At 39.2% G+C, this 27,580-nt stretch overlaps 2 protein-coding genes across 10 annotated transcripts in view; one reads left to right on the forward strand and one right to left on the reverse strand.

Annotated features, from left to right (window-relative positions):
• tp73 (tumor protein p73) overlaps positions 1–10,256 on the reverse strand; it is a 25,825-nt gene extending 15,569 nt beyond the window's left edge. For 2 of the 8 annotated variants that reach the window (XM_042408462.1, XM_042408461.1), the window contains exons 1-3: positions 5,670–5,687; positions 5,392–5,487; positions 4,206–4,356 (exon numbers count right to left, since the gene is read on the reverse strand). In XM_042408462.1, the coding sequence (XP_042264396.1) occupies positions 4,206–4,356; positions 5,392–5,487; positions 5,670–5,677 (255 nt within the window). In that variant the 5' untranslated portion in view covers positions 5,678–5,687. Of the gene's footprint in view, positions 1–409; positions 705–3,133; positions 3,367–4,205; positions 4,357–5,391; positions 5,488–5,669; positions 5,688–5,720; positions 6,010–6,112; positions 6,481–8,840; positions 8,901–10,003 lie in introns of those variants that run through there. The other 6 variants (XM_042408465.1, XM_042408464.1, XM_042408463.1 and 3 more) reach the window with 6 other exon arrangements.
• On the forward strand, positions 9,541–27,467 carry wrap73 (WD repeat containing, antisense to TP73). 2 transcript variants are annotated; one of them, XM_042408469.1, is made up of 13 exons: positions 9,541–9,718; positions 10,340–10,427; positions 10,635–10,787; positions 14,186–14,302; positions 21,607–21,679; positions 23,208–23,311; positions 23,790–23,876; positions 25,064–25,198; positions 25,453–25,530; positions 25,607–25,709; positions 25,849–25,974; positions 26,162–26,353; positions 27,033–27,467. In XM_042408469.1, exons 2-13 carry the CDS (start codon positions 10,359–10,361, stop codon positions 27,143–27,145), a joined length of 1,350 nt encoding a protein of 449 aa, XP_042264403.1. In that variant the 5' UTR covers positions 9,541–9,718; positions 10,340–10,358; the 3' UTR covers positions 27,146–27,467. The 2 variants fall into 2 exon arrangements, with proteins under 2 accessions (XP_042264403.1, XP_042264405.1); XM_042408471.1 differs by having other exon boundaries at positions 10,346–10,427.
• Positions 27,468–27,580: the final 113 nt, after the last annotated feature.

Genomic DNA, 27,580 nt, shown 5'->3' on the forward strand with positions numbered 1-27,580 from the left:
ACTGTAGGAAGAAAACTGCTGAGGCTGCTGTAATTTTTTATGTTCATTTGTTGATCCCCTGTTACACTACTTGAACTAACCCTTTAAGACAGAAAACACAAACAGCCAACTGCAGTACACAGTCTGTCCACCTTCTGCTCATCAATATCAAACAATTACTTTCTTTCAACAAGTCCAATATCCAATAAATATGACACCAGTTGATTGTGAATCAACAAGAGAAATCAAGCGCCATGTAAAACTATTAAAAAAGAAATAATCTCAATCATTCATTTAAAAAATCCCAGATATATCCATACTGCCCACATATGTGTGTCAAATAACAGACACTGATGGCAAGTTCACACTAAAGAAGCCACAGCGTCGCACATACAATCACTCTAAGAGCAGAAAAAAACAGAATCTTTACCTTCTTTTTCACGTAGTACATCCTCTAATGCTTTGGTCTCATTTGTCAACTCTTCAGTCAGAAATGTCCAAATACAGCAAAGCAAAGAGAGCGCGGGACCATAGCCTAACCAGAGTTCAAGCGAGGTGTGCATCAGTGGACACACCACACACTCTCTGTCATACACACACACATACACACACACATACACACATGTACAGCCAGGACAAAGGTGAGGACTGGTGTGGAGAGAGAGAAACGATAGACTGAGCCGAGGGGAGAGAAGGAGAGAGGGAAAGAGGGATGGGAACCCAAAAAATGGTACAACGTTCTAATTATGGCATGCCCGGACATAGACTGCAATGCCGGGGCACATGTACACACACGCTCCAAAACACCTTGTGAAGGCCTGCACTAAGTAAACACTGTCTGGTCTGATGGAGAACGAGAGAAAAGAGAGAGAGAAAGAGAGAGACAAGAATTGAAAACAAATTAAAGAACAAGAGTTCAAGGGTCAGACCCCCTCCAGCCAGTATTGTATATCGATACAGCATTAAATCAGCAGACTTCAAAACTTTAGATGCCTTGAAATAAATCATTAATACTAGATGGAAATAAGAATCAGTGACATGAACAAATGGTTTATTTAAACTCATTTAAACTCTGTTCTCTATGAATGTTTTAGATCCAAACCGAAGAGTTTTTTTGTTTAGTTTGTAACCTCACTGTCTCAGTCCACTTCTGGATGCAGAAAACACCACTAACATTATGATTTGCTAAAACTTTGTCAGATGAAACACATCAACGCCAACAATTTCTCACAAAAAGATGGAATACAACAGATGCATGTGCTTGAATTGCTCTTTTCTTTTTTCTTTTCATCATCGTCTCTTGCTATATTCACCTGTACCATACGCTAAATTATCTCATGATCCTGCCCCACAACTCTGCTTTGTGTTTTAAACTTTAACACTTATAACTAATAGAGACACAAAAATGGAGACAGAGGGATATGAAAATCTCATGTGTTTCCATGCAAAGGGACAAGTCAGTGTCCTAGATTTAATGCAAACTGTGTACTGTAGGTTAAATGAGGATGCATGCATGCATGGATGTGTGGATCTATACATAGACTAACTCAGGTATACACTGCACAGCACATCATATGTAGGAGACAGTTGGTCTCAAAACAAAAAATGCCAAATGGTTATTTACTTGTTTACTTTCTAGAAATACAGCTTCAAATTGGTGGCAACAGTCCCCATTAAATCATGCATATCAAGTGTCTTCAACTTCCTTCTAGGTGTGATGAAAAATATGAAAGTCTAGGCTGCTGTGCTCTGATGTTCTTTCTCTGGTGATAAATGTATAAAAGACTGTTGAGTCCTCACTCTAAAATCTGACTGTTGACTGCCTTTGAAGTCTTCCTCTAACAGGTATTGTCAAAGGGGCTTTACGAGCATAAGGTAAGCCCAGGTGTATGTGTCAACAACAGAAAACACTTGACACACATGCACATAATGTGCACACACTGTCACACAAACACATGCGCTCACAGGTGTGCTTGGTCTTAATACCAAAACTCGATCCGCAACAAGTTGAAACAGAGGTAAAACCTCCGCTGCCACTGTGTGAGCAAGTGTGTGTGTGTGTTCATTGTGTGTAAGTGTTGAGGCTTCCCATCCCAACAACATCTGATGTCCCCTATGGGCAGCCATCCTGGTAGCTGCCACTCAAAGCTGAGCTTTAAAGGCTCAAAACATTTAGAAATGTAGATAAGCCAGCCACAACAACTCTCACCTGTCAAGATGAGTGAAATATAATAGGCTGAGGATAAGGAGACTATCACCCTGCTAATGACCATTATTTACAGCTACTGTGTTTATTAAACTGTAGTTCTATTTACCAGCACAGCCTCTTTTAACACAGTTAACAACGCAGGCTCCCGTGTTGTAAATGGTCCTTGTTGAAATAATGAAACCATGACCAAAGTGAAGTTAGGCTCCAAAAATGAGCCACATGGAATCATATGAAAACTGGTGCATGTCTAAACGACACCAACTATGTTCATTAGAAGTGAGGATGAGAGGAGGTAAAATGTGAAGTGATGTGTAAGAATGTTGCCCCCTGTTGGGTATATTTGGCAGTATAAGTGGAACGAGAGAGAAGAGGTCCACATTGAAGCCAACCTGTAGAATATACAGTACCAGTCAAAAGTTTGGACACACTTGAATTTCAGATCAATAGTAATAAATTATTATAACATCTTTCAAGTGAATTCCAAAAAAAATCATGGTTGATTTCAGAGGAAAGGAAAGAAGAGGTAAAACAGGGCAGTGGATCATGTGGTTGGATGTTTCAGGGGCATGTGTCATCATCCATCTATCCAAATTAATCAAACTTGTTAACAATATAACTAGCCCCATTATACCAGGATACATACCTAGTCCCAAGTTCAAATTCCATGCCCCGATGCATGCATGAAAAATACAAGAGATCGCAATGAGATTTTCAAAAATCATCTCATTCTCAAACAGCGTGATGAGTTATTATGAGCAGATTCACAGATACAGATTCACTCTTTCATCTGTTTGATGTTTGACCCCGAACCAAAGCCGAGTTCGTCAACATTACAACCAAGTAATAATAGAGCTATACACTCCATAACAAAAAAACATCTCCACTTCCAGACCAGTAAGTCACTATTTATGCCAGAACAGAAACAACTAACTCTTGTTCACTTACCACGCCACACAGCATCTTAGGGCTCCTGAAAGATGAGATGGGGTGTTTCTACGATGTCTCTGTGACCCGGCTCTCATAGGACTTAAACTCTGCTGTGGTCAAGTGTGACTGTAACAGTCAAGCCCCCCACAGCCAGTTGACCCCTCTGTGGAGTAGGACATGATGGAGGATAACAGGAGACATCCTGCCTCTCTTCTCCTCCACTTGTTTCCTTTGCCTGACTGGGCCTTCTCAACTCGCCTTGCATCTAACAACAAATCCTTGCTCCGCCCCCTTTTTTCTGTCATGACTATTCATTAACTGGCCAGGCAGGCCCAGGCTTGCCCACTTTAAGATTAGATCCTACCAATATTCCAGATCAGAAGGGGGAGGAAACACAGGTGTGTCTGAATTCATATTAGGAAGACCAAGTGTGCAAGATGACACGAAGAATTAAATTGTCCTTTGTGAGATGAGAAAATTATTTTGCTGTTAAGAAAAGTCATTGAGATCAAGCTGAAAACTAGGCTAGGTTTTTCTTCATTCATAAAGAGTTGACATTTTGGGGATGTGAAGTTTCAAGTCAGGAACAAAAATATGCAGGTGCATACACCTGCAAACATATGTGTATGTTTGAATGTACACACACACACACATACACAGACACGCCCCAGCCTACAGATGGTTCTACAGTGGAGCAGCAAGGGGTCCTGGCTTGGTGTTTAATTAGCCCTCCCCCAACACACACACACACACACACACACACACACACACACACACACACATACAGCACCTCTCAGTCCCTAAAGGCCTCCCAGCAGGGACATAGGGAGAGGGAAAAGGCTGAAGAGGAGAGGGAAACTACATTGGAGGGAATCTCCTCAACACTGGAGGGAAAAGTGAAAGGATACAACAAACAAAATTGGAACAGAAAAGATCTCTGGATGTGTTTGTGTGCTTATAGAGAACGCGTCAGTTCTGATGCTGAGGAATAAAATGCCTTTTAGGTAACATATATAAGTTGCAGCTTCTCCAAAGAAGCAACGATTGACAAAGATACACACTGAACTACAACAGGAGCTCATGTTCCTACCATCACATTGTCATTCATGTCCCTCATGTGGTAGATGTCCATGGAGACCTCAGCAGCGCTGTGGTGGTTCCCCGGGGTGCTGGTAGAAGGCACTGGGCGCTCACCTGGCTGGGTCCCAGGGGGGAGCTCAAAGTAGGTGCTGTCCGGCTCCCTGTGAACACACCACCATAGATAAAGGTTGATTATAAAGGTTGATCATAAAGGTTGATCAAAGAGGGATGAGCCTCCAAATAATAATCACAGCACAAGGTTTGTGATGTGCAAGAAACATACTTTTGTAATGACTTTTTGAGATTTTTGAGAAGAGTTTTAAAGGAAGGGCAAAGGGCAAATATAAGGTTAACTAAAGTAGATCCTTGATCATGCTCGTAGTAATACGAGGGGGTAAAGTGTCAATTTCTAAGGTAAAAGAGAAGCCTAAATAGTGTGTGTATCTATCAACTTCCTGAACCACTTTTCTGATGAAGATCATTTATTTTTATTTAAAAAAAATATACTGCCAAACTTTAACTCAACATTGGACATCCTAACATCCTGTTAAAGATTACAACTACTGTGAGGTTTGAAGAAGTTTATTAAAAAATGTTATCCATGTAAAATACAGTTTAAAAAAAGGCTCAGAAAATCAACATCAAGAAAGAATTGGACGCACCTTGGTTGAAAAATGAAAATATTCATCGCAATTTCTCTTGGAAAAATCCCCAAAAGCACAGACAAAGCAAAACATGAATGTAAGTGGCTAAAAATAGAGATAGGTGTATGCAATGAATTTTGAGCTCTTGAGTGCTCTTCCAGGACGCTGCCCTTTTGAGCTTGAAACGCTTCATATTACATTCTCTTATGTTGATTTCTGAGTCTGTGTTTGATGATATCTGCACATCACGCACTTTTGTAAATATTTTCATTTTCCAAAAATGTTATCCATCATTAAAAAAGATACCACTTTCCCACACATTCAATGCAGACTGCTGGCATTAAAGTTAAACACATGCTGGATTAGTATTAAATTACGAATAATCCTGTTCTTATTTGCTCAGAAATTAATCTGTTAGTAGATGAGACAATGATATGTGTTTTGGGATAATTGCCTGACACATTTAGCATTTTTAATAAAACAATTCATTTGGAAAATATGTTCATCACATGGAAAGTAAAACAATCTTCAGCAGGTGTTGTTTACACTTACAATGAGCTCCACAGGTGCTCGAAGGTGCCTCCTTCCTCAGTAACAGTGGACTGGGACATCTTAGAGGTTAGGTAGTCTGGCGAGGGGCAGATCACTCTGCAGAGCAAACACACACACACACACACACACACACACACACACACACACACACACACACACACACACCAATTATTTAGATTCAGTGTGATTATCTGAAATGAGAATGAATTAAATAACGCTAGTAAAACACTTATAACATGTTAAAGAACAACAAGTTGAAACAAGCTACTAGTTCATACATGATCATTTTTTTAGTGTTCAAAAAGAAGAAGAAGCAGCTCAAAACACACATTCATCCAGGTGTGATCGCACCAATGTAGTCCCAGTGAGATGGCACAAGGTGTCAGGGGGCCTGGGCGTGCCCAGACCTGCCCGCCTCATCACCGTCTCACCCCGAAGGGAAGCCTCCTTCCCTTACGCCTGAACATCACCTCCTCCGCCTGTCTCAAAATAACACAGGCTGCACTTCATCCCTAAAATGTGTTCAGATCTTATGGGGTTACCGAAGCAAACAGCGAGTGTGTAGCTACTGTAGATAGCATTACGTGGGGGTTTAGGATTCAACCTCTAGTTGTCTAAACCAAAAGGTCTACGCACTACACACACACACACACACAAGCAATTTCTTAAATTTTGACAGAACAGATGATGAAAACATGATTGTGAAACTTTAGAAAAGTACCTGCAAATGGGACATCCGGGCCTCTTTGTGAGAGTTTGAGCCAAAATACTTCAACTTGTCAAATATATTCGCGTTTGTCACAAGCATAAAATCAAATGGACTCCAGGCCTACCGCTTAAAACTGATAGATAAGTCCACTGTATGCGTCTCCATCTATTCTCCAGGTATATTATAATGATCACATACAACACAAAATCCTGTCGGGCATAGTTGGTCTTAACCAAAGTTTACAATATTCACAGTTGCGCACCACGGCAGCGTCATCTCCTTAGTAACCCTCTGAGGGACTGCACAAGAAAACTGTGGCAAAGGTGCATAGCTCTTAAGGTGCATGTTGCAAATAAAAATGCACATTAATAATTAATGATTATAATGTGGTTGTAGGTTTATGCAGACTTCGAATTTACAATAAAAATTGTACCTGTCAGTTTAAATTCTTCCATTTGTAGGGGTGATCGGGGCCAGTTGTAACAATTTTTGGTTTTGATGTCATTACTCAAAAACCTTTTGCGCTATTTGGATACAATTTTTGTGTGGGTATAACTTGTGGCTGTGTTCTGCTTGTTAATCAAATGTTTTTACAAGCAATGTTAGAGTCACAATATTGATTGAAACACTAGAAGTCAAATGTTACGTCTGCCATCACGTGCAGGTGACCTTATCTCTAAATAACAGGGGTCTTTTCACTTTGGTCTGCACTAAATCGATTGAAGATATGCAGCTCAGAAAACATCTAAAGTGATGACTGTTGAAGGTTATTTTTATGTTCTTTAAGCAGACCTTGTGACTATTACCATGTTTTTGACTCGTCTCTTATTCACGCCAGTTTAAGCCACATGACACAAGAAGACATGACGTAAGGCTAAGAGATGCAACATGCAAGAGGCCCACGCACACGCACGCACGCAGACCAGCATATGATTTTGGATTACGGAGCTCTGCAGCAGCTGTGTTGCTTCAAATTCGCGCTGTTCCCGAGGTGACTGCCGCCGCAAAAGCCAGCTCCCACTCCCAGCTGGTCCTGCAGTGCCGCCTCGTCAGATCCCAAAGCAGCCAATGTGCTCGCACAGGGGATCTGACAAAGCGTCACTGCAGGACGAGCAGCGGAAAGATAACGGAATGGCCTCAGATCTCGGCTCCGCACTTTGAGCAGCTTAATTTGGATTCTACTTGGATTTTTAGCACAAGAAAGGGACGCCTTCTTGTCTTACCTTGATCAGAAATACCCACAGCTAATAGCTTATTCTTAAAATAGGTCTATTGATTTGGGCCTCCGAATATGACCGTGGCCCTGACTTCACCTGTGTGGCCTTGTCATACAAGGCTTATACATTTATAATGTATCACTTATTATCTTGGCTACCTGTAAGTCTTTTAAAACGTCACGCACGTTTTTTTTTCAAAGAAAATAAGGTGGAAAAATATGAATACATCCTGCCACTGAGGAAAACAGCCAGTTATTGTATCAATGGCCCTATACAATAAAACACTGTAGGCCCTACAACAATGTTGAAGATAGATAGATAGATAGATAGATAGATAGATAGATAGATAGATAGATAGATAGATAGATAACGGCTCTGACCTTCAGTTGTGACAAAATATATTTGAACGTGTCTGAATAAAATATTGAATTACTATGCGTTAAAACGACATCTTTATTTTTTATATTAATTTATTAACACATCTTTAAATATAGGCTACTATTGTACAAAGGAGCCTACAGTCCTGTTATTTCTGTATAGCACGGCCTCTGCTGGTTCTTTGCCTAAATGTCACACCATCCTTTAAGTTTGACATTGTGCGTCTCTCTGATATTCACCTGTCTACTTTGTGTCTCCACTCCCGGGTTACGGAACCCATGACAACACACACACACACACACACACACACACACACACACACACACACACACACACACACACACACACACACACGCTGTCGTCCCATGGGCCAATTTATGCAAGAAAAGACAGAGTCCCAACTGAGAGGAAATTAATTAAAAATAGTTTTAGATTCGATCCTCCTCAGCCTCAAGTGAAATATATCAAATGCATATGAGGATTCACAGGACGAGGTTGTGTGTCTATGGTTATCTCTGCACAGCATTAAAATGTATTTAAAAAAGACCCATATAAAAACAGTGGTGTTATAAGTTGATATAGCCTACATACGTAACTCAGTCCTTTGTCAGTATTACTGAACTAAGGAATAATACAGAGGATTGAGCTATGTAGAAAATAATCAGCAGCTTTTCGTTTTTTTTAATGAAATGGGAATAATTATATTACAGTTGTGCAAATGTTTACCATATGCATGATTTGTGGCAAACGCCCAAGATTTTATTTTGAAAATTTATTTTTATTATTAGGCCTGTTGTATACGCTGTCCCGAGAATTCAAAACGCAGACCTTTAATAAACCATTACCGAAATCACGATCAGCAGCAAAATCTGCAAAATAACCAAAAAGATTTTAAATAAGGAACTTTTTAAATATACTTGGAGCCTTATCTAGCCATAGCCAATTCTTAAGACAGCTGAAGCTTTCTTGTCAACGAGATTGTTATTTAAAAAACATTGTTTTGATGTTTGTCACATTTTGCAAAACAACAAATTCCAAGAAACTGCTAGGCCTGCTGAATGATAATCATAATAATAAGTTAAATATCCTAATCACTATTCACATTGTAGCCCAATAAAAACAAAAATAAAAACAAATCAACGTACCTGAAGGTTATTATTATCCCAATCCAAATATCCAGGAACTATGCTGCGCCGAGAACCTGCCTGTTTATTATTGAACATGCCAAGAGAGTGACCCTCCATAAAAAAACAGCAACAACAAAAAACTCAAAAATCGACCGAATTTACACTCTGATAGCAGCAGTTGGAGATGATTGACTTTTCGGAGAAACCAAATTAACTGCGAGGAAACAGGAGGAAATCTGATTTGCATGCTGTTCAGGGAAGTATGAGCTTTGCTGAGGGGGACCAAAGAGGAGGTGAAGCGTTTTCTGCGCTGGCGAAGCAGGGAGGCGGTAGCGCGGTTTGGTCGCACATAAGCGGGAAACCTTTTCCAGCTCAACAGAGGGATGTGAAAATATAAAATGTAATTAAATTGTTCTGTACCCAGAGTACAAGGCAGGCTTATTTGAATAAAACATGGCCTACAGACTATGAAACAATTAAGGAGGAAAGGACATTTTGATGGGAATATAGGGTTTAGGCTATGAACAAATATAAAAAAAAGTTCCAAATCTATAACACATCGCAAAATTCCAAGTTTATTAGCCTGTTAAGAGAAAATACTGTTGCTTATAGACATAGGCCTATATTAATTTGGCATACACAGACACACGTTTACAATCAAAAGGAAAAAAAAAACACACAATGATGAACTACATTTCCCAGAAGGCAAAGCGCTGCCGACAGATGCTGATTGGACAGCGCTATTCTGTCGTCATCTGTTCATACAAACAAACTAGCAACAGTTAACTCACATCAACATCCTGCGCTCTGAGGACAATCATGCGAAGAAAAAAACTTTTCTAAACTACTAGCGTCTCTCAGCAAATCGACAAAAGCATCGCAATATTACGTTAGAGGTAAGTTAGACAATTGATTGTGAAGATAGTGAAGGTTAGCTAACTACCTGCTAAGTGTCTAGTAGCGTGATATGCTAGCGTTGAATGAGTCCAGTGACACCTAACAGCTAGCTTTACCGTTAAGATAGCCTTGGCTTCTCGCTATATACTGGTTATCCATCTAAAATATATTGATAGCAATAAGATACAATGGAAATTGACTTTCGTGTGTCGCTTTATTTTAGTTTAGAGACTTATTTTAATGGAGAGTCAGCTAACTCTAGCCAGGCTAACTTAGTTTGCTACCTGTAGCTCTCTCTGTTGAAGCTGTTTTGAACGTGACTAAATCCACCTTTACGCAGGTAACCCTACGTATTTTCCCCATATCACGACTCTTCCTGGCACGAGAGAAGAGTTGTATGTGTGTCTGTATATAATGTTTGTGTGTGTGTTTGTTGTTAGAAGCATATTTATTTATTGGACGTGTGGCGCCATCATGTGTTAATATTTGGAAACTACACCGGTTGAGACAAGTAGACTGTCAGTCAAAAATGCACATTTCTCATGCAGTTAAAGCATTGAAGAAACTCAGTTGAGCTTTTCTTTGAATTGTCACGATAACTTAAAATTTTCTTTGTGTAGGAACAGTTGTGATCACAAGATGAATTTCTCTGAGGTCTTCAAGCAATCCAACCAACTTTGTAAAGTTTCCCCAGATGGGAAATATTTAGTAAGTGTGATTTTAAAAACAAAACAAAACATATTAATGTGTAGTTTTCTAGAGTGTGTTGTGTGATGCAATAGAAATAATGCTTTTAAGTAGATACATTATTTTTAAGTAATTATTTAATCCCCATTGTTTAGTTTTGGTAGTTACACTGGATAAAAATAAAGTAGGTTAGGGGTCTTTTTCTGACTTGTCTCTTTGGCTGTACAGGCTACCTGTGTGCAGTACAGACTGGTGGTACGGGATGTGAGCACCCTGCAAATCCTGCAGCTCTACACCTGCCTGGACCAGATATCTCACATGGACTGGTCTTCTGACTCTCTCTTCATCTTATGCGCTATGTACAAGAGAGGCTTGGTACAGGTAGGTTATGAGATGAGGACAGTAATGTGAGTATGTGACTCAACATGTAAATGCTCAGTCATATACAGTGGCACATAAATGTAAGTGAACCCTTTGGAATTACCTGGTTTTCTGTATGAATTGGTCATAAAATATGATCTGATTTTCATCTAAGTCACGTGTATAGATTAACAATGTGCTTACGCTAATAACACACAAACAATTATAATCTTTTGTGTCTTTATTGAACACACCCATAAGCTTCACTGTTGGGATGATGTTTTCATGTGTGCTCTTTTCACCATACGTAGTGGTGTGTCTTCTTCCCAAACAGTTCAACCTTAGTTTTATCAGTCCACAAAACATTTTCCCAGTAGCCTTGTGGAGCATCAAGGTGCTGTTTGGCAAACTTCGGGCGCCCAGTGATGGTTTTTTTTGGAGAGCAGTGGCTTCCTGCCTGGTGTCCTGCCATGGACACCATGCCTGTTTAAAGTTTTGCGTATGGTAGACTCATGAATAGAGATGTCAACCAGCTCCAATGATTCCTTTAAGCCTTAAGCTGTTACTCTGGGGTTTGTTTTTTACCTCATGGAGCATTCTGCATTGTGTCCTTGGAGTCATAGCTGGGCGCCCACTTCTAGGGAGAGTAGCCACAGTACTAAATATTCTCCATTTATAGACAATTTATCTAACTGCAGATTGATGAAAAGCTAAACTCTTAGGGATTACTTTGTAACCCTTTCCAGCTTTATGCAAATCAACAATTCTTGATAGTTAAGTCTTCTGATATTTCTTTTTTGCAAGGCATAGTTCACATTAGCAGATGCTTCTTGTGAATAGCAAACTCAAAATTGGTATTTTTTTTTATAAGTCAAAGTAGCTCTAACCCACACCTCTAATCTCGTTTAATTGATTGAGCTCCAAGTTTGCTAACTCCTGTCTCCAATTAGCTTTTGTTCAGTATCGACAACAATAATTTAATGATTTGTGTGTTATTAGTTAAAATAGATTGGATTTGTTCATAATTGTAACTTAGATATTATTATACATAAATGCATGTAATTGCTAAGGGTTTACTTACTTTTTCTTGCCACTGTACTTACTTTGCCAGATTAGCACTGTTAGTGGTGATATGATTGATTCATTGTCATTTTAAATGACAAAAAAGAAGTTTTACGCAGCAGCTGGTGACAATCATTAAGTTTGATGTTATTTTTGACATTTAATGGATTGAGCAACCAAAAAGCAAAACACTAGATTTCTATTGCTTACTTACTGAACTCAGAATTTGACAGCAGAATTAATATTTCATATGAGAGAAATGACAGTCATCATTTATCAATTGGGTTGTACACTGCTTGTACATTTCTGTAGGCATACATGCAAGACAGAATTAAATAGCATTGAAGTCCATATGTTTTTTATGCATTGTAGTTGATTAAACTTTGAAAAAAGAACAAACTAGAGAGTGAATGAGAAAGAGAAAACTGCAGTAGAGAGGACAAAGCGAGAGGAGAGATAAAACACTATTTGCAGATAGCCTCATTGCAGTTAGGCTTTCCTCCTCGTGGATACTGCATTTCAAACACTGCTGTTTTTAAATTCATCATGGGTGTCATTTGCATAATCAACATGGTTTTTCAGATGCAGTGGAAACACAAACAGGAATGCTCAAAAGGGACTTTCAGTTCTCAAAATTAGTTTCTCTGGTTTCATTGCTGCTGGAACCTTTTGGTCGAAACACAGCTTTATAAACATGCAGTGTGGGCACTTGAAGCCTCCAGTACACATACACTGAGAATGGACTTTTCATTAAAGTAGGAGACATCTTTTTTACAGCACTTACATTTTTGAAATGAACAATGTTTTTATATTCAGAGATTCTGGATTTTTCATTCTGGGGGAAAGGGTCATTTTTTAAATGTAAGATTTTTTAACAAGATAATTTAATTATTTTGTTGAAAAACAAAGATTGGTTAATAGGACTAGGTGTTACAATCCCTGTAGTTCAGCACTTTACTTGAGTGGGTTGTTCCGTCTCCTGATATTGGGTGGAAAGTTACATAATTAGTCAAAGCAGAGAAATTTTATGTCTTAAAACATGTCTGGAGGGCATCTTTAAGTTGTTCCATGTGATAATTATTAAGATAAAGCAAACTGCTAAATACAACTTATTGCTAAATATCTTGAAGTATCATCATGGTATTTTAATACAGGATTTGAATCCACACCTCTCCATGTTGACTTTTTTGTGGCTGGGAAATAAATAATTTTTTAAGCTTGAGTTTTGTCTGACAGACAAGAGACCCTCTTGAAGTAGCTAAACATAAGATTAATTGCTTTCCAGATTTTATTTGCACAGAATTGATTGCATTCTATAACTAAAAGGCTATTGTTCATAATGTTAATAATTCAGCATATTCTGTTTTGGCAAAACAAAGATTTACTGGTAAATCAAATGCAAAAATAACATCTTCTCTACACTGGTTGTGTTTTGAGACGGGTCAGTTAGTTTGTAAATTTCACTTTTATATAATTAATTTGCTTCAAGCATGCCCTGCTCTACATCACATTTGGTTTAACTGTTATTTTGTGTTATTCTGTAAACCGACTAATTTGTTTTGACTATTTGTTGAACAGCACTGCTGATAAAATTGAATTTAAAAGAAAATCTTTTTTTTTTCTTAAGATTTTGGTTTAGTCTCTTCTGTTTGAATGAATCTCACAGGGTATTTCATTGTGCATACTATTTTCAGTTAATGGCCACATTGTTAAGCAGTGTTTCAACATTATATTGATTAAACACATAAACCACACATAAGATATAAAGTGAGGCACACCTGGCTGCCATTACAAATGAAATTCACCATTTAACACAACAAAAAATAATTCTTTAAACTTTTTAAAAAATAAAAGTTCATTATCATTTATACATGTTTGTTTCCTGAATACAAAGACATGTCTTTTGCTCGCTCTCGAACCGTGCTGTATATTTCTCTTGTCCTTTTTTTTCTCATCTACACCACATATTGTCTATTCTGGAATCCTCAAAATATAAAAATTCTCTGTTAATGAATCCTTCATGTTTATCAAAAATATGGATATTACTTTTGAATTCATGTAATTAACCTTGCATCCAGTTAACAAACAGAGCTTGTGGTTATTTTTGTTTTGTCAAAGTATTGAAGTGGTGAAGACAAGTGCTGCACACTAGTGTAATATCAGCTTCATGTGCACTGCAGAGCAAGTAGCTTACCTCTGAAGGGGTATCCAGCGCCAGTCTTTCATGGTTTCTGTTGCTCAACTGGTGCTTACTGTTTGAAATCAAGTTGAGGGAGATACTGGATGTGTGTGAGGGATATCATCAATGATGGTTGTCCTTCTGTCACTCTCCCTCTTCTGTCTGTCGTTCTCTTCAGGTGTGGTCTCTCGAACAGCCAGACTGGCACTGTAAGATTGATGAGGGTTCAATAGGACTAGTCTCCTCGCGCTGGAGTCCAGACGGACGTCACATTCTCAACACTACTGAGTTCCATGTAAGTGTGAAGTTGGTGTGTGCATGCATTCATGTGCACCCAAGTGTGTTTATGCATATGCTTGTCTGGTTTCAACTGTTGCTGGCCCACAAGGAAGGGGGACCTGAAAATAGCCAGACACCAGAGCCTTCCTTGAACACCCCTACACCCCCCGTCTGCTGCATGTATTCAGCCTGATTTTATTGCTCCCCTCCTGTTAGCGTCCTGTCATACATGGGTCTCAAGTACCTCTAGAACATGGGTGCAATGTGTATGTGCCCTTCTGATGTAGGTCTGGTATTTTCTTATTGGCAGCAAGTCCTGCTAATGATGGTCTGCTGCTCATAAAGATATGACAATAGTTAACTTAACAACAATGAAGGGAAAAAAGATTACAACACACAAACCTAAATAGCCTAGATATAAACAGATGAAAAAAACAATTCATGTAAAGATGAAAGAAGCCAATCTGAACACGAAAAGTTTAAAAGTATGTTTGGAGCAGTGATTTAATCAATCTTCTGTGGCAGATTGTTCCACAAATCAAATGCTATTGAGGAAAATCTCTCTTTTACATTTATTCAGAACTGCAGGCAGTCTCAATGAGGTGAAAAATGTAGAGTAAATCTCAAAAAATGGCTTATTTTGCAGATGTATTCCACAAAGGAAATAGGATTGCATAATTTAATATATTTTTTGAAACAGAAATTTTGAGGAAATCCCACTCCCAGGTGTATAGCTGCAGTTTAATTAGCTCCAAATAAAGCAGTCTCATATTTATCTTGTTTTGACCTGACCTGAGCTGATCTGATGGCATTTCTTATTTCAGTGAATCAGTGAATGTACTAAAGCCCAACTGTCACTGGATTTATGAGGCTGATGACGATATTTGAGAGTTTTTTTAAAGTCTGATATTGATAAATAAGCAAAAATTCATTTTTACTGAAACACATAACACAAACATTTTTGATAAAGATCTCTTCAATGTGTTTTTTTTTTAACAATTGTGTGCAATATATGTACTGAGTGGTACATTTTACAGTTGGAAAATGAACTTGTCAGTGCTCTCTGGGGGACAGACTATGTAATCGAGTAATGGAGACACTGTTTCTAAATTATTATTATTTAACATACTGTATCTTTGATATTTCTGTACTGGAAGTCTTTACTGGACACAATGTATCCTGTGATAAACTAATATCTGCCATTATATTGGCATAGGCATGGATGGAAATATTGTATTTTTATGAATTATGACTTTAAGAATCATATTGTGCACAGAGAACAGTGAAGGGCCCAGTATCAGACCTTGGTGATCACCTAATGTAAGAGTCGATGGAGTTTGGCGGTACTGTCTGTAGCATTTAGACTGTTTTCTTCAGTATTTATTTAGTATAATGGGACATCCCTTGGTACTGGGTGTGTGAGTAGCGGAAATGATTTCGTACCGTAATGCAGACCATCTAACATAGCGAGGGTACCAGAAAGATTTCAATTCATTACTTTATGGATCGCTCTAAACTGGTAGTTTACACTTGCCCAAAATAGGTTTATGAACAATGAAGAAAAACAGTGATGAGATGTTGACTGTTGTTTATATAGGTCTTCAGAGTGATACCCAGACTAATAAAGATGCATTTTCGTTCCATCCTGTGCCTCCTGACTTCTGTTTTATATTCACTCCACAGTAAGCACGTGTTGTAGGGGGCGAGAAGATATACTGTAGCTGCTACCCTTGGGCCATGTGGAATATGACGGGGGCACTGTGGTGGGCCGTGTCTCTCATGCTGAACCTGACTCCAGGAATCATTTGACAGGTGTTGTGGCCAACACAACTGTGTCTGGTCTGGAGAAGGGTGCATGGAGTGCAAGCGTCTGTGGCATGTCTGCTTTGTGTCTGTCTGCATCTTCCAAAAAAAAAAGGAATAGGATGGAATGGAGGCTCCTTCCCTAAGGAGATATGGCATCTGCATAGAACAGTATATCATAGGGTTTAGACTGTCAGTGTGAGATGCAGTCATCTTATGATTCAGCACATGACTGGGTAGTTCAAATGAGCAGTATCAAAAGTAAATGAATCTTTGTGAAATGACTTGTGCTTGTTGTCATTCATTTCCTTCTATGGTGTTTGGCTGAAATGGAAAAATAATCAGCAACTATTTTGATAATCAATCATCGTTCTTCCAGAAAAAAGACATTTCTTAAGTCCTCTCAATAGTGAACATTTGTTGTTTTTCTCTGTCTTATGTCATAGTCAAGTGAATATCCTTTTTGGAGTTATGTTGTTGGAGTCTGTTGGTTGGACAAAGCAGGGCACTTGATGACAACAATTTTGGCTTTAAGACATTGTGATGATAGACAATTTTCACTGTTCTCTGGTATTTTTATGATAGAGAAACTGGTGCTATCACTGGAAAATGAGATATAATGATACTCTGTGATCTTTAAGTCACACTGGGAATGGTAGTTAAATTCTGTTCAAGCAAGCCACTCCAAATCAGTATTGGTCAGAAACTCTGAGAAAACAATGTTGAGCTACCAGGAAATAGGGTCAGGGAGGGTTAGGTTATACCACAATGTTATGCACACATTATTCATCTTCGTCACGTCCATTTCTAAGAAAAAAATCTTCATGGATGTTTTTTTTTTTTTTTTTTAATGGTTTAACGATGACAAGCTTTTCATGGTAGTTCACCACATCACAATATCCTCTCACTCAGGTTGTGGTGGATTCAAAAACCAGCAGTTACTTACTGCCCCAGTGAGGTGTCACCTGGTTAAATATGAGCAGGAAGTTTTAGTACTGATTAGTGTTACTAAGCATGTTTGTGTAGTTGAGGTTGCAAAACTAATTTAACAGAGGCAAAATAGGCACTTGCTACCATCTTGCCAAGGGGCCCACTGAACTTACCTTCACCCCAACCCAAGATTTCATTAAGGCTGTGCCAGACGGGTGTCCGTGTCAGGCTTGAATTTCAGCCCCACTCATAAACAGCCTGCTATATTAACTTGTTTAGGGACAGCTGCCTGTGGTGTGGATCGTGCCTGTATGTGTGTGTGTGTTTATCTGTCTGTCTATGTGTCAGTAAATCTGCTTAGCTAGCTGTGTCTGTCTGACTGGCTGACTATCTTTGTGTAGCTATTGCAGTGTGTTTTAATCTTAAATACAATATCTTCAGATCTTTCTAATTTGCAGGCACACAAATTAATAACTCACAATGAAATTATAATAGTAGGAGAGTGAGTTAGGGTATTGGTCTCTAGTGCTAATAGGGGTTTCAGTGGCAGCTCTAGACAGACTACAGGTGAGCACCACTATTCTAGCCAGCTAGAAATGCTCCTGAGATGTTCCTTAAAGGCTTTGATGTAGAACTTTATTTGTTTTTGGAGGAAGAAATGTAAAAAAACCCCAAAAAACCAAACAGCTGTTTTCAGATGCAGGGTGGTGCCGTGTCACAGATTCATAGAAAGTCACATTGCTGAAACCTTGCCTGTATTGTGAGACTTCACGTAAGTCATCTCCTCTTTGAGTTCCAATCGTTTATCTTAGGACCTCACAAAATGCCACTCACACATCCATGTTAATCCACCTTTACCAGCTGAGGGGTGATAAACTGAGGGTGGAAAAACTCCAGCCAAGGACATCATTGAGCTTGACGTCTCTAATGGTTTTTACATTGTTGGCATCGGATTAGCAATAGCATTCTTGGCCAGTACTCCTGGAGCCTTGCTAACGTGTAGCATTGTTGGCAACAACGCTACTGGACTAAACTGCAAACGTAGGCAGCTGCCACACTGAAACATGGGACAATAGCTCACCCATACCTATGTGTGGGCGCGGGAGGCTCCAGTTCCTTGGTAGAATCATGAGGCTGTAACAGGAGAAATAGGCTATATTGGTTTGAGATGGCTTCCTGTATGGAATGCTTACAGTCTAATCCTCTGCTGACAGATAGGCCTATATGGCATCAAATATACTCACCCATTCTCTAGCACTCGCCTAGGGGAGCAACAAGAATGGCTGATAGATATGTTTTATTCCAGGTTGCTGTCAGTAATTCTGGTCTGCAACTGATCTTATTTATCATGTTGCCCATGGGCTATCCTGTTGGGAATGTTCTCTAATTCAGTGGTTTTCTTGTTATGAATACTTGTTAATAGATTCTAAATGGATGTGCTGGTAGAAAGTGGCCACACTTGTCTCATATGGCAGTGTCTTAAGAAGATTGTCTTGTCATAACATGTCAAGTGAAGTTCCAAGGGTATCACAGCAGCCATATTATGAAGCAATAATTTGCAGCCCCCCACCGCTCTCTTTACAGCAACCCCATTTATGAAAAAATGGGAAGACACTGTAGGAAACATCTCCTATTGACGAATCCTTGTGCATATAGTGATCAAAACAATATTAATAGAAAATGATGTACTTGTCTGTAATTACAGTCAGCACTGATCAACAGTTGCAGTTAATGGTAACCCCAGCACATATGTGAATTTTTCCATCTATGCTGGATAAACAGCAGCTGCTGTAGTGGAGTTTTGCCTTTTCACACCATCCGTAAGTCCCTAGCGCCCATCCCCAAGCTGTTGCTCACTTTTGGTGAGGATACTTCATCTAAAGTTTAGCTTTACCAACTAAGGATCTTATTACATCCCACCCCACATGGAAAAGCATTTCCCACCTATTTTCCTCATGCTACCCTTCCTCCAACCAGTTTAAAGTTACACTGCCTTTCGGGTCTTGATCTCCCCGCATCCCCTATGTGGTGGGTTCAAGGCATCTAAGCAGTGTAAGTGTGTTTGTGTTTGAGCAGTGTTGATATTGGTAGCCATGGCATCATGTCTGAGGGGATGTCCAGGAAGCGTGCAGTGAGGTGTTATTACAGGGTCTACACAGCTGGATGTCTTGACCAAGCAGGAGGCTCGACACTTCAGCCCAGTTAGGTGACAGACGTTGGCCCAGTTCAAATGTCTGTCTGGACACCATGATGAAAGCTTGTTCAATAGTTTTAGCTCTGAACATTCTCAAATGCAAAATACAGTAATACACTTAAGGGTAGCCTTACATTTTTTATTGCCTTTTTTTTAAAATAATTTATTTTTGTTATTAATTATTTTTTACATGTGAGCATGCAGGCTTTTTTCTGGCTGTGTTTTTTTTTCTAATTTCAAAATCTTAAGATATTTTCTTGTTACGAGCTAAACATGCAGCACTGTTATTTGAAAGTGGAATGATGGTGATACAGTAGCGGTACAGTGTCACTTTGTATGCAGACCTTGGTTTTGAAGATAATATGCTGTTTAACCTGTTATTTGTCATTTCTGTTGAGTTGACTTCTTACATTTTCATTATGAGAATGAAATGTATGTAACAGTCTTCTTGCTTAGTATACATAACTAGTTTAGTTCAACATTTTCACAGCCTTAACATGCAAAGTGTATGTCGGCCCACTGTAAGCTGTAAAAGAAAGTATGAGGGCCATGCTTGTGCAGTGCAGTGTTGTGCTTGCATGCCCTTGCTAATTGGACTGTTTGTGACTGCTGTGTTTCAAAGAGGAGTGAATCAAACAAGACGCTACAGAAATCTTCGTTGCACCATCAGGAAAGCAGCCCTCAACTATTGAACTATGTCAAACTCTGTTCACAACACAGTGGCCTGTAGAAAATGAATGCTGATGGTATACTGTATATGAGTAGCATTCAGTATTGTAAAAATGTAATGTATTTATGTACTGTCACTCTTGGCCCGTTATTGTTAGCAGTGATTGCAGCAACAGATCTGTCTGTGAACACCTCAACACTCTGGCAGCTGTACAGTAGTACAGACCACAGATTCTGTAATAGTGTCACAAAGACTGTCATTGTAATGTGTCTCTTGTTTCTGGAAGGGAAATATTCTGCACTTCATTCTGGTCCTTAGGTCAAAATATGCTGCATTGTTGGCTCAGTGCCACCCACTTTGTTGGCATTAATCTTGCTGAAGTGAGACTGGTGGGTATTTGTGTGACTGCTGTCAAAATTGAGTCTTAACACGTGGTCTCTGTTATGCCGACTTGTGGCCAGATAGTTATTCTTTGGAGCTGCTTCTCATTTATGGGAATGCACACAACTTGCTGGCGACACAACATGCTGTTAATTTGTCACACATGTGGAAACATGTCTAAGATTACATCTTGGCTGCTAAATGGACCAGTCCTGTGTCGAGATGTTGTTTTGTATCCGTTAATTTAATAGGTGCTCAAGTCCTAATTGAATCTGTATAATCGATCCCTGTCAGTGACTGACTGCAACTCTTAAACATATGCATTCATTCCCTGTGGAAGTGTACTGATAGACAACACTAAGGGCCCTACCGGGCCATTCATGTAATGATGGATGGATTCTATGTCAGGGTCTTGTATCCCTCACAGAGATTTATCATAGACCTCTTCAAAGACATAAGGCACTCTGTCTACAGCTGTTAAAGGGCATGATGGACCATACTAGTCTGGAGTGTAGTCTGGATCTGCCCAGCTGATGGACAAGTCTTTGGGTGTAGAGGAGCACTTAGAGGCCTCATTAGGCTTGTGGCCTGGCGGATTGGCTCTTATTAATAGGTCGCTGTTGACACCCAGTCACCATACGCAACACTCATTAGATCACAGGCTCAGTTAAGGTCTTCTTACAGAAGACAAGTAGTCGAATAGCTCTCCTTTAGACTTAAGTTTCTCATGGTTGTAGAGAAGGATGTCCGGTCAAATAGTCATGCAGTTGTCACAAAACCTAATCCCTAATCCAAGATATTCCTTTTTCATGTGATTCTTGGATTCAAACCCAAATGTTATATCAATATGGCCGATGTTATTGCCAAAATGAAGCTTATCACAGATATATCAGTGTAATCATATATATATATATTGACTGGTAAGTAACAAGAAGTTGCAGAACAGATGATTTAGTAACTGTGTTTTTATTAAATAGTCCACCAGAGAACACTGAAAAGTTTATTTTCAGCTATAAAATGTCCTACTCAGCACATACAGTATCCTCACATGTGTCACAATGCTTTAAGAACCAAAAAAGGTTCAGCATTAAAAGGTCCATTAAAAGGACCTTTTAAAGCATTAAAAGGTCCATATCAAAATGTTTGTTCATGTCATGTGTCTATGTTAAAAAATGAATATGGGCCAATATACAGTATATTGTTATAACATAGATATTTATATTGAAAAATCCAGTATTTCTCAGGCAAAAGCTTGGATGTCTTTCCTGCCCTTTCTGTATACTTTCACTTGGAGATGACCCATACTGTTTTTTCCCTTCTTTTTTCTCCGGTGCCTTGACAGCTGAGAGTCACCGTCTGGTCCCTGTGCACCAAAGCTGTGTCTTACATCAAGTATCCCAAAGCATGTCAGAAGAGTGAGTATGAGAATAATATTTTTTTATTTATTTGCTTGTGGCTTATGCGTTTATTTGTATTACGAGGAGTACCTGAGGACAGGGTCAGGGCTGCAACGTGCCCAGTGAATCACATACTGTTCTTTACCTTTTGACACGACCCTGGGTATGTGGCCAAACTATGGTGCTCTCTGCTGACAGCTGTGCCCCTCTTCAGTAAATGGGGCATGCTCTTCATAACTGGCCTGTCAGCAGCTTGGGGAAAAATGATTGTCTATGACTCTCCCCATTTTTCAAATGCACTCTGTGCCCTTCTGCGACCCGTGCATCCTCAGAGCCATCATATAAATAATATGACCATGATAGTTAAATACCACCGACTTGATCGTGCCAAAGTGTCAGATCATTACATCTGATGAAATACACAGAAGAAATGAGGTTAGATATTCATTTATTAGAATGGATAATTGCCTTTTTTCATGCCTAAACACAAGAAGATATTGATCAAAGTTGAAAATATTTTTTTATTGTGTTGCATTTATTTATTGCTTGCTGCTGCTGTGATTAAACCTCCCTTCAGGACTCAGAATTCATTTTGTGGGTATTGATTAAAGTGGCTGAAACTGAATATTAAAACCTTTTATATTACTTGTATAATATAAGTATTAAAGGTTCTGTATGTAGAATTGTGAAGCAATTTACATGTATTAATCGTTTTTTATTGCCAATGAGTGAACGGGTAGTAATGTAATGTAAGAAAGAAGACCTTCCCCAACTTTCTTGGTTGTCTGTAACAGCCTGTGGACTGATTTCTTTGTGAAGGACCTGGGCCAGATTTTCCACGAAAATCCAACAGAAGTGAAGTTTTTGCGCACTCCTTGCCTCTTTCCGGCTAACATCAACAAACCACCGACATAATGACACAACAACACAACAAAAACGGTGCTATCCGACTAGAAACACCCTGCAGATATTAGCTCTCCAGCTAATGAAACAGCTAGCTGCCTCCATCAACCACTACACATTTCACAACTCACACGCATCTAAAGCAACATTATTTCCTCAACAAAAGAGCAGAAAACAAGCTCCAGAGCGATAGCAGAACATAGCCTACTCCTTCTGCTTTTCCTGTTGGTAGTTCAAAGGTTGTAATAAGTACACATTTCACAACAAAACCATAGCGCGTTGCTCACTTACCACAGTTCACTGAGCCTACCACTGTTTAGTAAACACAGTTGGTAAAAAAAAAAGTTGGTGGTTTGCGGGTTGGGTAAGGTTTGGGTGGTTGATTAACACATATTTGTGGGCAGTGTGGATTGGCTCTCACCGGGCCAGCGGCCACAGCGCAACAGGAGCCTTTGTGTATGTGTGTGAGCGAGCAAGCAAGCGCACATACATGCAATGGTGGGGGGGGTTTACATATATTTTTCAGTTTAAATAGCTAGCGGCCAGATAGATCAGCTGTCACAGTGTCATTGTAAGATCTATATTATACTTGATCGTTGCCAATAAAAAAATATAGCTTTCCCTTGTCATCTTTCACCCACAGGTGTAGATTTCAGCAGAGATGGTTGCTATATGGCCTTGGCTGAACGCCGTGACTGTAAAGACTATGTCAGTGTATTTGTGTGTGACGACTGGCATTTACTCAGGGTAAGTAGGACATCAGTGTCATGAGTATTATCAGAGGACATTTTTATACATTTAACAAGTTGGCTTACACTGTAAAACCTAAATTTAAGTGACCAAAAATATATATAGTTTCAGTCGCTGACAGTAGACAAACATCTCAGGCATGATTTGCATTTCAGTTTGATTTACAACATGATGCAACAGCCTCAGTGCCATATAGATTCCAAATTGTCATTCTTTGACATGGTCATTGACCAAGATGGAGAGTAAACTTTCATCATTCAAGATACCATGCAGCAGATGCAGTGGTAGATACATGGATGCTAATAAAATATTTGAGGACATCAATGATTATTGATTTTTGTTATTTCTTTTCTCTACTTTTGGTGAATTCTTAACTATTGTCTTGATTGTCCTGGGACCTTTTTTTTTTTTCTTGTTTTGTTTGTTTGTAAATTTACTTTGTAAGTTAATTTGATTTAACTTAACTCTTTCATAGCATTTTGAGACTGAGACACAGGATCTGGCAGGGTTGGAGTGGTCTCCCAATGGCTGTGTGTTGGCAGTGTGGGACAGCTGTCTGGAGGTGAGTCACCTGCCTTACAGACTCAAGATTCAACAAGGGAAAAGGACAGATTAAGCATCCTGATTGTATTGTTGAGTAGGATGAGAGTTGAATACTCAAAGGTAGAAGAACCCTTAAGGTCTGTTATGAAATAATGTATACAACCACATTATCAGCTGTTTGCCCCTTTTACGCCTGTTTGATACATGTTATAAGATAATGAATACTATCTATGCATCTTAACATCGTATCATATATAAGAAAGTATACAACTTAAATGTCTTATGCATAAATTTACTGTATGTATAAAGACACTGGTTCGATAGAAAAACTCATGATACCAGCTACCAAAAAGCTCCCATGTATAGTAGCATTAGAAATGCTGACAGAAATTTATGATATATCTGAATAAAAATACAAGTGATCCTTGCAAAACAAATGTTGCTGAGGAACAGATATATTTGTATTCTCAGTTTCAGGATTAAATTTAACAATAAAGCACATTTACAAAGTGAACCTATTTACAAAACAGTTATCTGTTGGAAATTGACATCCTGTCAAATCTTATTGTAACAGAACTGTAGGATAAGTCAAACACTAAAGCTGCATTCAGATGGACTTTAGCCCTGTATGAAAAAACGGTCCGGTCCCCGTCATTCATTCGAATGAGGCCACTCCACACTGACACAATGAGGATGTCAATGCAGAGCACTCAACTTTTGCCAGAACGCAATGCAACGTCATCCAACAAGGTGTTGTGTTTGCCAATGAAATATGTGCAAGTAATCTACATTCCTAGTAGATAACTTTGTAACATGGCCGGTGTATTTCTACTGTTAGAAAGATAAAATAATATCTGCTGTAATAACAATCCAGACCAGTAAAATCCTTCTTCATAGTATTAATATGCCATGTTTTGGTGTCTGATAAGCCTTCAAACTTGTCAATATATTACTGCTGGATTGAATTTCATCGTCTCATCATTACCTGAAATAACAGCCGACGCAGCTGCTTGCATTTTCTCAACACAGTGCTGTTTTCAGTCTGAACGCCCACTTTCAGTGTTTTTGAGGAAATTAACTGTAATTGTGAGGCATTGTTGTTGTCAAAATACTGAAATTGTCCACCTGACCAGTCCTAGTGGAGGCATAAACAGAATAAATCGATAGATGTTTGTATTGTTTCATGTGTTTGTATTCTCTCTGCAGTACAAGGTGTTGCTGTATTCTTTGGATGGTCGGTTGCTGTCGACTTACAGTGCCTATGAGTGGTCGCTGGGTGTCAAGTCTGTGACCTGGAGCCCCAGCAGCCAGTTCCTGGCCATTGGCAGCTATGATGAAAAAGTATGCACAAACTCTGAATAAATGAATGCTGATGACCTTGATTAAATCACATTATAGCTTGACACAACTAACACAAATTATAAGTAATTATTGTGAGGACATGTCTTAAGAAATTAATTAAATAATTTCTGCAAATTAAGAATAGTATAAATTGAAAGTGTCAGACATGTTTTATCAGGCCTATGATTAGTTGTATGTAACTTTCAGTATTGGTACAAAGTAGATGACTAAAGACTTTAATACCCTCATGTCAGGTGCGCATCCTCAATCACATCACATGGAAGAAAATCACACAATTTGAGCACCCAGCAACCATCAACAACACAAAAGCTGTGAGTATTTTCCAGCCGTCATGATTAGCCCACAAGGCATTGCAGTTCAGTTATTTACTGTTTGTTGTGTTTCTAGGTTGTGTACAAGGAAGTGGAGAGCAGGACAGCTGTTGGTAGCGATGACTTATCGCTACACAACATCACGATTGGCACCACCCTGTTCAACACCCAAAGCAAATGTATGTCAGCCTTTGACGTTATTTGAAAAAGAAAAATCTAAAACCTGTATTTGACTGAAACTACTGAGGTCAAGTAACCAGCTTTGTCTAATCGCCAACTCTCATTTGTTGTTGTTGTTGTTGTTGTTTCCTACTCCAGACGAGATCTGCCCACTGCCGGTCCAAATTCCTGTGGTCAAACCAGACCCAGACCGCGCCAACCCCAAGATCGGTGTCTCTACTCTGGCATTCAGCTCAGACAGTCGCTACCTAGCCACAAAAAATGGTAAGACCTCAGCTGTTCAGTTGAACCTCCATGTTGAGTCCAAGTGAACTGAACATCATCACAACATGGAGTGGTAGTGGGCTTCCTCTGATAAGCTTTTGTGTTTGCTTATTTTTGCTATAATGCTCTTGGGGCTCTTAGGGCTGAGAGTGGTGGTGAATGTATATCTGTGTTTCTCTGACCATAGACAACATGGCCAGTGTTGTGTGGGTGTGGGACATGCAGAAAATGAGCCTGGAGGCTGTGCTTGAGCAGACATCGGCTGTGCGTTGCTTTCAGTGGGACCCCCGACGCCCCCGGCTGGCACTGTGTACAGGCAACAGTAAACTCTATCTCTGGTCCCCGGCAGGCTGCGTTTCTGTCCAAGTCCCCACTGAAGGTAACAGCAGCTGGAAAACACAGCTCCATTACGGTGTTCTCAGACATAGGCCTGCACTGGTGCTCTCTTATGTCTATCAGGTTTATTTAAGCTGCACAAGCCAGCAAGAGGTCACTGTCTCAGTTTTAAAGACCGATAAACTTTGAAATCATGTAATATGACATTAGAAAAATCCCAGTGAAGTGTTTGCTTCTATCAAGAGTAGGTTTTGTGTTTAGGTTTTCATTTTCATTTCCTGTGCAAGGGGAAGATTTTGAGGGGAAGTTGACCATATGCAGTTTTTACTTATACAGGGAGATGAAATGGTAAAAGGGTGTCAAATCAGTATTAAATAAAATTCACAGTCAGTTCATAGTCACAATACACACAAATCTGCCAAAGATATCAAGTGATCCAACTTCAATTCTTGCTGCAGTTTGTTACATCTGAGTTGAGCAAAACATTTAAAGGCCTTTTTACCAAGCTTTGTTTTAAATTTGGGAACTTACACCATGAGACACTCCTTGATTACAGAGGAGAAATAAATAAAGATTATTTTTAATTTGCAAATAGAAAGAATCTGTTGTATCTCATCTCTGTTGCTGCCCTATATTTTGATTTAGCCTTCATTTTGTGTATGTGTAGGTATGTTTTCTTCACAGTTGCCCCTCTCTGTCTCACTCTCTCTCCCTCTTACCAGGTGGTTTCCAGGTCCAATCACTAAGCTGGCACTGCAGTGGAGACTCTCTCATCTTGCTTGGAAAGGAGCAGCTGTGTTTGTGCTACATGGACACTGACCAGGAGGACAAGTAAAGCACACAAAAAAGAATAACTGGATTACATTTCAGACATATTTTGCTATAAACACTTGGCCAGGAATGTGTTAAGGTGATGATGAAGATGTTGAACTGTAGATGCTGACCATGCATTAAATGCCCCCAGAGCAGGTTACTGGGATGTTGTTGAAAACGTGGGAAAACCTGAAATTTCTCCTGAGATGCAAACTGAAGCACTAGTTCCAAACACTGTGAGATTATTTTATGAAGTTGTATAGCTTTCACTGTACTTTTAGTATTTTGTATGTGTGTTCCCATGAAATTGTGTAATTATTTTGAATAAATTTTGTCATAAATAATGTGGGTTAGTACAATTTATGCATTTAAATCTTTTCAGCTTATCAAAAACATTTGTGTAATCAGCTCCATGTTACTTGCAGACAATAGTGTGTTTCAGGCAGCTGTTTTAGTG

This window comes from Thunnus maccoyii, chromosome 4, assembly GCF_910596095.1.
Source record: "Thunnus maccoyii chromosome 4, fThuMac1.1, whole genome shotgun sequence".
In the NCBI taxonomy this organism is placed as follows: domain Eukaryota; kingdom Metazoa; phylum Chordata; class Actinopteri; order Scombriformes; family Scombridae; genus Thunnus; species Thunnus maccoyii.